At 47.5% G+C, this 13,351-nt stretch overlaps 1 protein-coding gene across 1 annotated transcript; it reads right to left on the reverse strand.

Annotated features, from left to right (window-relative positions):
- Positions 1 to 100: 100 nt before the first annotated feature.
- Positions 101 to 9,441, reverse strand: LOC130212180 (protein C-ets-2-like). Its single transcript, XM_056443318.1, is given in 8 exon segments — positions 101 to 1,487; positions 2,387 to 2,459; positions 2,461 to 2,503; positions 2,591 to 2,785; positions 3,287 to 3,409; positions 4,047 to 4,385; positions 4,468 to 4,587; positions 9,399 to 9,441. Coding segments are annotated over 8 exon segments (1,191 nt in total). The 3' UTR covers positions 101 to 1,232.
- Between the last annotated feature and the right edge of the window lie 3,910 nt (positions 9,442 to 13,351).

Genomic DNA, 13,351 nt, shown 5'->3' on the forward strand with positions numbered 1-13,351 from the left:
TGCACCTGTTGGTGCTCAGCATTGATCTCCCCACCCAGGGAACACAGGCCTGTTCTAGGCTTAGACTGGGTTGGGACATTTGGAGCCTGATATATTCCATCCAAAAGGTCCCGTAGTGTTCATGTCATCCTTTCATAAAGCCCGCCTCCAGGTCAACTTCCAACGCCACTGCAAATAGACCTTTAATGAATATACAAGCATTATTCATACAATCGGAATAATTTCACTCATTGTCCAGCAAAATCCCATCTGTAGTCCGACTGACAGCAACCAATCAAATGCTCTGACCACACAGGAGCCGTCATTCTGCTCTCTGAGGCGTTTGTGTTGGATGAATCAGGAGTAAACGTGACACACTGCCTCGACTCAGCGGCCCTTGTGACTCATCATGAGATACCTGGGCCTTAAACAATTCAAACATATTTGATCAACAGTAAACGTGCTGTCACTTGATATCCGGTGTTCTAGACTTATTCAGAGACACGGGGCCTCATGCTGTGGAACCTTCATCCCACAGTACATTTACACAATACCACTACTAACAAAAGTTAAACTCCCTACAAACCAGTAGAAAATGAAAAGCTTTCTGTTTTCTGTTACATAACCTGAATAGACACATTTCTATTTACATGAGTATATATACATGATATACATCATAAATCCGCCCAGCAGAACTGAAAGGAGTCCTTTTGAAATCCACAGGAGCAGAAATGGAGCCCCTGCTGTCTGAAGAATGAAAGGACAAGGCATCACTCAAAGCAGCCTTGTGAGGGGTACATGTTGTTCATCGCTCTGCAGGAGTCACCCACACAGCCCACTGAGGGCCGAAGGAGGCGTGAGTGAATTCATCCATTAGGTTCCATTAGTCCAGCCAGCAGTGATCTCTGCTCAGGAGACTCTCGGCAGGGCTCCTGTTGAGCTGGTTCAGGGCTCAACGCCAGTCTAGGAGACTCACGTCTGCCTGGGTCTCCACTGGGGCCTCCAGTACTTTGATAACCCAGAGGAGATGTATTTGCTGTGTTTAATTGTTTGACAGGAATAATAATTAAGATGAAGTGCTACATTTCATCCATTAAGGCTCAGAACGTATATGAGGAGAATCCCCCAAATCACCCCTCAACACCTCTGTGTCCCGCCTGCTGAGCCGCTGAGGGTCCGTTCTCATAGACACTGATAGAGAGTCCTAAACTGAAGGACCCCGAATGGAAAGTGTCTCTGTTGTGTGGGTCGAGTTAGCCGTTCTTGTCCCCGATGTCCAGCATGGCGTGCAGCTCCCCGGGCTCGTATCCCAGCAGGCCTTGCAGGTTGCAGACAAAGCGGTAGACGTAGCGCTTGCCGGCCGTCTTGCGGATGATGTTCTTGTCGTCGTACCGCAGACCCGAACTCAGCTTCTCATCGTTCATCTTGGGTTTGTTCTTCCTCTGAGCCCACAGCAGGGCCACTGGAGACAGAGCTGCAGCATGAGGAGGAACATGTTCTATTGTTCTCTGTCCAAGCATTGTGATGGACACCAGGATCACTGGGGCCACAGAATTAACTGATTCATTGGTTTGACCCAAATGACACAAAGGTGTCGCGCTCGACCAATAAAAGAGCCAAGACTGAACTGGATTTGATCCATTGTGTTTCGTATCACGACCCCAAGAGGCTAAAGTGAATCCAACATAAAGTCTTGAGCGCTTTCAATCATGTTGAAGGGACCGGGTCTGTGGAGGTCTTGATTGATTATTGGATTTAATCCAAAGTGTCAGAAACTACTACCATTTTTGTTTCATCTCCTTGTTTCCTCCAGTTTGCAGTTTTCCGATTAGCACTTAGTTTGAATTAAGCCGGTTTTCTCTTTTCTGGCCCTTTGGTTCAATGAAAGAAGCAAACAGTCAAAATGTACACGGTTCATAACGTGGATGACGTATTATACTCTGTTAACTAGGCCGATGCAACAGATTAGAGGATAGCAGGTTTATTTTGACTCTTTTTCAGCAGTTTGGTTGAATGTTTCTTATTTTTGCACTGCTGTTACGAAGTAGTCGGCTTTTACATTTGTAATTGTGTAACTGGTGACTGTGTGTAGTGATGTATGGACCCAGAAGTAGAGGTGAAACACTGCCCCCTACTTGTTCAGAGCATGTGGTCAGATCCTGCACATTGCTCCTTTAAAGAAACACGCCAAAAGGTTTCTTTAGCCTAGCTTAGCTTAGCCTAGCTTAGCACAAAGGCTGAACACATCCTTTCCGCCAACAATTCCAGAACTGTTTCATGTTTTTCTAGTCAGTGAGCAGTGCATAAACCTTACAACGGCTCCACAAGAGCAGCTAACTGCTGCGGCCGAACCAGCACGTCCATGTCTTGTGATAAACTACACGTGATGCTAGCTTGTGGTGACTACCTCATCGGGGTCCGTGAGCTTGAACTCCCACCCGTCTCCCGTCCAGCTGATGCATGACTGACAGCTGCGGTCTGAGAAGCTCCAGCAGAAACTGCCACAGCTGAATGGGACTACTTCCTGTTCCAGTCCAACATAGTGGGAGAAATCGATGGAAGGCCCGCTGCATCGATTAAAGACGATATCCAGAAAGAAAACCAAACGTACCAGTGCAGCCGGCGAGGATCTCTGCTGGCATGACGGCTCTGCCCGGAACTCTCTGAAGCTCTTGTGTACGAGTGGTGAAGACGTCCCCGGACATGGTGTCCACCGGCTCCGGGCCTCGGAGTGGAGCGGTCCACGACAGCAAGCCCACAATGTCAGAGTTGTCGCTGTGAGCAACGTCCACCTCTGAGTCGGCCTCTTGGAGAAACACCGGAGAGAGCAGGTCAATGAGGTCGATGAGGTCAATGAGGGTGGAGGGCTCTCAGGTGATGGTTCATATGATCCTGCGGCGGCCATATTGGATTACAAATCTCTGTGGTTTAAAGTCTTCTGGAACTATTTTTTTGAAAGACTAAAAAATCCTTTCAACACGTCTGAATCGTGACAACAAATTCAGTTCATTCACTATCATCTAGAGTTGTGTATGTGACGTGAAGTCAGAGAATGATATGTGGGCTTCAGGTTTCTGTTGGTCAGGAGGACACGATCAGAGCAGAGCAGCGGCTAACAGCTAGCTACACACGTGGAATCACAAGCATGAGAGAGAGAGAGAGAGAGAGAGAGAGAGAGAGAGAGAGAGAGAGAGAGACAACCCCACGAGTAGTTGTTTGTAGCTACATTAATTCTCAGATTGTAGTTTCTTTAAACTTGTTCCTGGTCCTCTGTAGTTCGATGGCAATGTTCTGAGTCTGTCTTCACCTCCTCTCAGCAGGGCGTCCTTCATGTGGCTCCGGGGCTCCTGGCTGGTGAACAGATCGTAGTCGTGATGTTCCTCCGGCTGCAGCGAGAGGAGCTGTTCATCTGGAGGCTCCTGAACTACGTCTGGAACCACACACACACACACCACATACAGGTACGTATATCTGTCTCGAGCCCTTTATCTCAACTTTGCCAACCCTTGCCTAGAGCTTGACGATGTGGACAAAAATGGTATCACAATGACACACACACACAAACCACACATTAAAATGTCCTTATTGTTCAAAGCACTGTTTTTCCAATGAAGATACATTAAATGAATCATAAACTCTACATGTTAATGTGTAGATGACTATTCTCTGGTGTTAATGAAGTCTCTACAGAGGTGTGTAGAGGCCCATCTCCAGTGTTCTAGTGGTACATTGTGTTATCGCCTTAGAAGACTAACGGAGGGGTAGAAAACCCTTTAAACCCTTTTGATGTGAGCGCAGCTGAAAACAGTTATGCTGGTGAAGCTATAAAACTGGCCTTCCTTTGAGCCACAAGAAGAACTACATTAATATTTACAATAAACATCATTATTTATAACCTCGTCCAAGTCTTGACTAGATTTAACATTCATTTGATAAATAAAAGTGAGAGTTTACATCGGGAACCCCATATTGTCTGTGAGCCCAGCCTGGTGACTGTGTGTTCATGTGTATCTGGCGTGTTCTCACCGTGGTGGATGTTGTCCTGAGGAGGAAGAAGACGTGTTTACCTTTGTTGATGAGCAGCTCGCAGTAAGACGGAGTTGATCCGTCGTATTCGTTCTCTGGAGAATCGAAGTAACAGGAGAGTCTTGTGTTCTGAACAAGAACCAGGACGGAGGAACCGCTCAGCGGCTCTGAGGCGTCCGCCTGTTGATTGGACCACACCTCACCTGTCCTCATGGTCTCCAGGTGCTCCCACAGGATCTCCCCCGCGGTGCAGTCCGACATGAGGCCCAGCCCGCTGCCCGGTAGGCCTCTGAGGTCGGAGCCCAGGCCGTGGAGACCGAACTCCGCCTGGCACCAGTCCAGCCAGTAGTTCACCTCCCACTCCGACCACAGGGTGGGCTCTGGACACAGGAGGCAGGAGTAAACCAGCAGCTCTATACTTCCCATGATGCAAGCTGTTTTGATGGCTGCCGCGCGGCTCACCCTGTGGGAAGTGATGGTTGATTCTCTCCTGGGCAAATCCAGCGAAACTGGCCTTCACCGCCTGGCTGAGGACCTCCTTACTGGTGGGGGTGAGAGGGGGGACCTCCAGGGGGTCCAGCTCTGGGACACAAAACCAGGAACACAAGCTTATTAGACTTGCAGAAATGATTTATAATATTTAGCATTTGTTGTCTTGCTCTCCTCTTTTCCTCAACAAGTCTCAAACAGTATCCTGCAGACACACTTTGTATTTAGTACAAACTCTCCACCTCATCATGAGGACATATGAGTTATTATTATATGAGCACCTGGAGACCATGAGGACAGGTGAGGTGTGGTCCAATCTGTCCTCAAGTGGAATGGCCTTGGAAACCGCTGTATGCCCTGGTGTATATTTGGAGGGCTTTTCTCCCATCAACCGTGACCAATTATCTTCAACGGTTTCTACTTCTAACACGTCTACCTGTCTTGGACCCCATCCCGACGAGGCTGCTTAAAGACGTTTTGCCTTTAATTGGCGGCTCTCTATTAGATATTATCAATGTGTCTCTGCTAACAGGCCACGTACCACACTCCTTCAAGGTGGCTGTTATTAAACCTCTCCTGAAGAAGCCCACTCTGGATCCAGAGGTATTGGCTAACTACAGACCGATCTCTAACCTCCCCTTCCTCTCCAAGATCCTTGAGAAAGTGGTCGCAAATCAGTTGTGCGACTTTCTACATCATAATAGTTTATTTGAGAAATTTCAATCAGGATTTAGAAAACACCACAGCACCGAGACGGCACTGGTGAAAATTACAAATGACCTCTTAATGGCAGCAGATAAAGGACTCCTCTCTGTCCTGGTCTTGTTAGACCTTAGTGCTGCATTCGACACCATTGACCATGACATCCTGTTACAGAGACTGGAGCAGTCGATTGGCATTTCAGGCACGGCACTAATTTGGTTTAAATCCTATTTATCAGATCGATCTCAGTTTGTATTTGTAAACGATGACGCCTCGATAACCACCAACGTTAATCACGGAGTTCCACAAGGTTCTGTGCTTGGACCAATTTTATTTACCTTATACATGCTTCCTTTGGGCAATATTATCAGGAAACACTCCATAAACTTTCATTGTTATGCAGATGACACTCAACTATATTTATCGATAAAACCAGAGGAGAGCAACCAACTCTGTAAAATTCAAGCATGTCTTAAAGACATAAAACATGGATGACCTGCAACTTCTTGATGTTAAACTCAGACAAAACCGAAGTAATTTTAATCGGCCCTGAGCACCTCAGAGATCAATTATCTGGTGATGTGGATTCTATAGACGGCATTGCCCTGGCATCCAACACCACTGTAAAGAATCTTGGCGTTATCTTTGATCGCGACTTGTCCTTTAACTCCCACGTAAAGCAAATCTCAAGGACTGCATTCTTTCATCTACGTAATATTTCAAAAATCAGGCACATCTTGTCTCAAAAGATGCAGAAAAATTGGTTCACGTTCGTTACTTGAGACTGGATTACTGCAACTCCTTATTATCAGGCTGCTCTAATAAATCTCTTAGGTCCCTCCAGTTGATCCAGAATGCTGCAGCTCGTGTTCTCACTAAAACTAAGAAAAGAGATCACATCACTCCTGCACTAGCTGCTCTGCACTGGCTCCCAGTAAAATCAAGAATCACTTTTAAAATTCTTCTCTTAACCTACAAAGCCTTGATTGGTGATGCTCCATCATATCTTAAGGAGCTTGTCGTACCATATTGCCCCACTAGAGAGCTACGCTCACTAAATGCGGGACTACTTGTAGTTCCTAGAGTCTTAAAAAGTAGAATGGGAGCCAGAGCCTTTAGTTATCAAGCTCCTCTTTATGGAACCAGCTTCCAATTTCAGTCCGGGAGGCAGACACAGTCACCTCGTTTAAGAGTAGACTTAAGACCTTCCTCTTTGACAGAGCTTATAGTTAGGGCTGAATCAGGTTTGCCCTGGTCCAGCCCCTTGATATGCTGCTATAGGCTTATAGCTGCCGGTAGACGTTTTAAGATACACTGAATACCTATCTCCTCATTTTGCGCTCCTTAAGGATGAATTTTCATCTCTCAATCACACGTTACTAACTCTGCCTTCTCCCTGGAAGTCCTTTTGACTTTACGTCTCATGGGGTCATCGGACCGTATGAGACGGCACAGATCCTAACTGCCTGATGGATCGTCTGGGTCGTGGAATTCCTGCTCATGACTACGACAGTGTCCTGTTCAGACTCCGCCACTCCTCCTCCCCACCGCCATCTGCCTGATGGATCGTGGAGGTCTCCATCGTGGAATATGCCTACTATGAACTATTCATACACTCTGTCATATTCATTGAATGTATTTTAACTCTAAATCTGTCCTTCTGTACACATTACATCTATTGCATCTGTCCATCCTAGGAGAGGGATCCTCCTCTGTTGCTCTCCTGCAGGTTTCTTCCTTTTTTCCCCTGAAGGGTTATTTGGGAGTTTTTCCTGGTCCGATGTGAGGTTTTGGGGCAGGGATGTCTATGTGTACAGATTGTAAAGCACTCCGAGACAAATTTGTAATTTGTGAAATTGGGCTATACAAATAAACTGAATTGAATTGAATTGAATTCAAACTCCAGTCAAGCAGGTAAGTGTTCACCTTTACACACGATCAACTAGAGACACCTTAATTATGATGACATGTATACTTTATGTTGATGAACCACAATGTTTTAAAGGCTAATGTTCTATAAATCTCTCATTAACTTCCACTGCACTCATAACTCATAGTGAATGCAGCGCTGGTATGAAGCACTTCTCCATACGCTGTGTGTAGGACGACAGTATATATACATACATATATACACTACCGTTCAAAAGTTTGGGATCACTTCGAAATGTCCTTATTTTTCAAAGAAAAGCATTGTTTTTTTCAATGAAGATAACATTAAATCAATCAGAAATACACTCTATACATTGTTAATGTGGTAAATGACTATTCTAGGTGGAAATGTCTGGTTTCTAATGAAATATCTCCAGAGGTGTATAGAGGTCCATTTCCATCAACTATCACTCCAGTGTTCTAATGGTACATTGTGTTTGCTAATCGCCTTAGAAGACTAATATCTGATTAGAAAACCCTTGTGCAATTATGTTAGCACAGCTGAAAACTGTTTTGCTGATGAGAGAAGCTATAAAACTGGCCTTCCTTTGAGCTAGTTGATTATCTGGAGCATCACATTTGTGGGTTCGATAAGACTCTCAAAATGGCCAGAAAAAAAGAACTTTCATGTGAAACTCGCCAGTCTATTCTTGTTCTTAGAAATGAAGGCTATTCCATGCGAGAAATTGCAAAGAAACTGAAAATGTCCTCCAGCGGTGTGTACTACTCCCTTCAGAGAACAGCACAAACGGGCTCTAACCAGAGCAGAAAGAGAAGTGGGAGGCCCCCGGTGCACAACTCAGCAAGAAGACAAGTACATTAGAGTCTCTAGTTTGAGAAATAGACGCCTCACAGGTCCTCAACTGGCAGCTTCTTTAAATGGTACCCACAAAACGCCAGTGTCAACGTCGACAGTGAAGAGGCGACTCCGGGATGCTGGCCTTCTAGGCAGAGTGGCAAAGAAAAAGCCATATCTGAGACTGGCCAATCAAAAGAAAAGATTGGTATGGGCAAAAGAACACAGGCATTGGACAGAGGAAGATTGGAAAAAGGTGTTCTGGACAGATGAATCCATGTTTGAGGTGTTTGGATCACACAGAAGAACATTTGTGAGACGCAGAACAGGTGAAAAGATGCTGGAAGAGTGCCTGACACCATCTGTCAAGCATGGTGGAGGTCATGTGATGGTCTGGGGCTGCTTTGGTGCTGGGAAAGTGGGAGATTTGGACCAGGTAAAAGGGATTTTAAATAAGGAAGGCTATCACTCCATTTGGCAACGCCATGCCATACCCTGTGGGCAGCGCTTGATTGGAGCCAATGTCCTCCTCCAACAGGACAATGACCCAAAGCACACCTCCACATTGTGAAGAACTCTTGAGGGAAGAAGCAGGCAGCTTGCTGTCTGTAATGGAGTGGCCAGCACAGTCACCAGATCTGGTGAGCAAGTTATGTGCACCCCTGTGTATAAATGTATATATCTGCCTTTTGTCATAAATCTTTATGTTCTCACAAAAATATACCGAGAATATCGGTAATATGTGATTTATCATGATTAATCCACAGAAACCTGTGATTAAAATTTGTAATCGTTTCACAGCCCTAATATATACATATACATATATGTATAAACACATATCTATATATATACACACATTTATATATACATACACATACACATATTTTTATATACACATATATATACATGTGTACATACATAAATTCGTACATATGTACATTTGTATATGAACAGTAATTAAAAGAGCAACAACACGTCATAAAATCTGTTGAAACATAACACAGAAACATGGAGGAGCACCTGGAACCGAATATGGTTCTCCAGCGTGATGCCCTGAAGAACCATTTCTGGTTCCACAGAGAACCTTTCAAACCAGGGTTCTCTAAAGAATCATGTCCTTAAAGAGTTCTTAAATAACCGATAAAGGTGTCTCAAAGAAAGCAGGGTTCTCTAGTAGGTGAAGATTCTCTAGGAGGTGAAGGTTCTCGAGTAGGTGATGGTTCTCTAGTAGGTGAAGGTTCTCCAGTAGGTGAAGGTTCTATGTAGAAGCACAAAGCCTCTTGAAGAACCGTAAGAACTTTACTGTTCTGTGTGTATATTTTAATGAGCTCAGTGTGTCGTTAGTCTTCACTGGTCACGAACTGCCTCAGAAACATCTAATAAGTTCAATATGGACCAGAGAACCAGCCGGTAGCAACGGACAATAAAAGCATCAACAGGAAGTGGACTAAGACATCTTATTCTGTAATGGTCTTACCGTAAGCACTGCAGTCCATCCCAGAGTGAGAGGACGGGGGCATCAGGAAGGAAAGTGAGCCCACAGAGGGGCAACGGGGCTTTAATATGAGGGAGGGGGGGAGGGGCCGCTGGTGGTGGACAACTGTCAATCATGTGGGTATGGGAGGGGCCAAAGGGTACAGGGCGGAGGCCAAGGGTGGAGTCTGTCACGGCGCTATTAGAGTGGACCCAAAAGCACGACTCAGACAGGAGTCACAAAGAATACTGTCTTTGGTTGGAAACAGGCTGGGTCAAAACCGGGAGATCAGTCGAAGAAGCAAACAAGTCCAAAAAGGGGCGGGGCAGAGAATCAGAGGTCAGGGCAGGCAGGTCAGGAATATATACTCAAATAACGCTGGAGAACTTGGCACGAAAACACAAGACAATCTGGCAGAGGACAAGTGGAAGTGAGGGAGCTAAATAGTGAGGGACTAATGAGGGGATGGGCTGCAGATGAGAAGGGCGTGAGGACCAGGTGAAGGGAATGAGGGACTAACGAGGGGAGGGGCTGCAGGTGAGAAGGGCGTGAGGACCAGGTGAAGGGAATGAGGGACTAACGATGGGAGGGGCTGCAGGTGAGAAGGCGTGAGGACCAGGTGAAGGGAATGAGGGACTAACGAGGGGAGGGGCTGCAGGTGAGAAGGGCGTGAGGACCAGGTGAAGGGAATGAGGGACTAACGATGGGAGGGGCTGCAGGTGAGAAGGGCGTGAGGACCAGGTGAAGGGAATGAGGGACTAATGAGGGGAGGGGCTGCAGGTGAGAAGGGCGTGAGGACCAGGTGAAGGGAATGAGGGACTAACGAGGGAGGGGCTGCAGGTGAGAAGGGCGTGAGGACCAGGTGAAGGGAATGAGGGACTAACGAGGGAGGGGCTGCAGGTGAGAAGGGCGTGAGGACCAGGTGAAGGGAATGAGGGACTAATGAGGGGAGGGGCTGCAGGTGAGAAGGGCGTGAGGACCAGGTGAAGGGAATGAGGGACTAATGAGGGATGGGCTGCAGGTGAGAAAGGCGTGAGGACCAGGTGAAGGGAATGAGGGACTAACGAGGGGAGGGGCTGCAGGTGAGAAGGGCGTGAGGACCAGGTGAAGGGAATGAGGGACTAACGAGGGGATGGGCTGCAGGTGAGAAGGGCGTGAGGACCAGGTGAAGGGAACGAGGGACTAACGAGGGGAGGGGCTGCAGGTGAGAAGGGTGTGAGGACCAGGTGAAGGGAATGAGAGACTAACGAGGGGAGGGGCTGCAGGTGAGAAAGGCGTGAGGACCAGGTGAAGGGAATGAGGGACTAACGAGGGGAGGGGCTGCAGGTGAGAAGGGCGTGAGGACCAGGTGAAGGGAATGAGGGACTAATGAGGGGAGGGGCTGCAGGTGAGAAGGGCGTGAGGACCAGGTGAAGGGAATGAGGGACTAACGAGGGGAGGGGCTGCAGGTGAGAAGGGCGTGAGGACCAGGTGAAGGGAATGAGGGACTAACGAGGGAAGGGGCTGCAGGTGAGAAGGGCGTGAGGACCAGGTGAAGGGAACGAGGGACTAATGAGGGGAGGGTCTGCAGGTGAGAAGGGCGTGAGGACCAGGTGAAGGGAATGAGGGACTAATGAGGGAGGGGCTGCAGGTGAGAAGGGCGTGAGGACCAGGTGAAGGGAATGAGGGACTAATGAGGGAGGGGGCTGCAGGTGAGAAGGCCGTGAGGACCAGGTGAAGGGAATGAGGGACTAATGAGGGAGGGGCTGCAGGTCAGAAGGGCGTGAGGACCAGGTGAAGGGAATGAGGGACTAATGAGGGGAGGGGCTGCAGGTGAGAAGGGCGTGAGGACCAGGTGAAGGGAATGAGGGACTAATGAGGGGAGGGGCTGCAGGTGAGAAGGGCGTGAGGACCAGGTGAAGGGAATGAGTGACTAACGAGGGGATGGGCTGCAGGTGAGGGGAGTTGGATTGACGAGATGGTGTGATAGGATGAAAACAACTATTACAAAAAGGAAGGCGTGGAGCTAAACTGTTACAGAGTCACATAACCTATGAAGACACACACACACACACACACACACACACACACACACACACACACACACACACACACACACACACACACACTCTCTCTCTCTCTCTCTCTCTCTCACTCACTCACTGTGGCGGCTGTAGCTCAGTGCTGAGCAGGTCGTCCTTCTATCAGAGGATCGGTGGTTCGACCCCCAGCTCTCTGTGTCCTTGGGCAAGGCACTTAACCCCGGATGTCTTCTGTAGCTGTGAGTGAATGTTAGTTACTGCTGATTGGCAGGTGGAGCCTTAGCTCCTCCCATCAAGGTATGAACGGGTGAATGATGTGTGTGAAAGCACCGAGTGGTCGGAAGACTAGAAAAGACACACACACACACACACACACAGGGTATAGCAGAGGAATATGACAGGACGCTTGTCACTCAAGTTCCACACACGACTTCCTCTGGAGCTTTCAGTCACATCATGTGACCTTCATCATCATGTTTGTGACCTTCATCATCATGTTTGTGAACTTCATCATCATGTTTGTGAACTTCATCATCATGTTTGTGACCATCATCATGTTTGTGAACTTCATCATCATGTTTGCCATTTTATGAATGAACCATTTCCGTGACCAGTGAGCAAGCGGCCCAAGATGTTAAAGTGCTTGATGTGGTCCGTGGCCCTCGAGTTCAGGTTGTCTGTCAAAGCTGTGAAGGAGGTTCATGATAGATCTTCAACCTTCGTTCAGAGTGATTTAAAAACAAACTGTATATTTCAATCACTAAAAGCTCTAGAGGCCCTACAGCCGACAGCGCCCCCTGCTGGCAGTCAGTAGAAAGTGTCTCACTACCTGATGTTTACCTCAACGGAACATCAGTCAGCTGTGAAGCTTTGAAACATTGACATCCCACCAGGCACGTGCACAGGTAGAGCCCTAGTGGTGCTCAAGCTCCTCCCCTTTTGCCCTGGATGAGAAAAGTGCCCTTTTTGTTGGAGCCCACTTTTTTCATTCATCAGGATTTAAGAATAAAAGTTACTCTCTCGGTCATCAAGTCCCCCCAAATGTGTTTTAATATCCGACGGGGCATTTATTTGAGAATTTCGCCCCGACATGCTCCGCGGCGCTCACGAGCCCCCCCCCCCCCTCCCCGCCGCGCCCCTCCTCCTCCTCCTCCTCCTCCTCCTCCTCCACTTCCTCCTCCGCGCAGGTCTCCTCGCGCCACCAAACGGGTGCACCTCCTTCTCCTCTGACCCGCAGCATCAGACCAACAGGTCATGACGGTGTTTGTCCCCTGACGTTGTTTTGTGATAAATCAACCACAACATGACGTCACAACTGGTCCGACGTTTCCTAAACAAATAAACAAACAAAAACTCACGAAATCCGTGATTTCAAAGCCTTGTCCAGCTGTTTACTGACGTTAGTTATGTTTAGAGAATAGAGAGAGAGAGAGAGAGAGAGAGAGGAGAGAGAGAGAGAGAGAATTCTTATTCCGTTCTATTTAACGGGCTAGTCTAGGATTTGCGTGGCCAGACTGAAAAACTAATCATAAGGCCTCTCTTGTATTGTTCAGAGGTCCGGGCCAAATGTGGAGGCGGGCCGTATCCGGCCCGTGGGCCTTAGTTTGAGGACCATTGCTCTTGGCTGTGGATGTCTATCAATATCGCTCATTTTGAAAATGAGGTCAGATACGGATCCGTATCAGACCAGAGAGGAGGGCAATACGTGGCTGGCATGACGACCCATTAGCCAATCAGAACGCTTATACTGTTGCTATATAATAATTCATCTTTATTCATAAAGAACATGTAAGCTAGCGGTCTGATGCTGCCCAGAGGAGACGGAGGTTGAGGATGTATTGCTTCATCAGTTTATTGCTGCTAATGCTTCAACTCTGTCAGAATTTTTTTTTGGCATTGGGTGCCCTTTTTTTTGGTTTGAGCACCTGCCCCCCA

The sequence above is a fragment of the Pseudoliparis swirei genome, chromosome 21 (assembly GCF_029220125.1).
Source record: "Pseudoliparis swirei isolate HS2019 ecotype Mariana Trench chromosome 21, NWPU_hadal_v1, whole genome shotgun sequence".
In the NCBI taxonomy this organism is placed as follows: domain Eukaryota; kingdom Metazoa; phylum Chordata; class Actinopteri; order Perciformes; family Liparidae; genus Pseudoliparis; species Pseudoliparis swirei.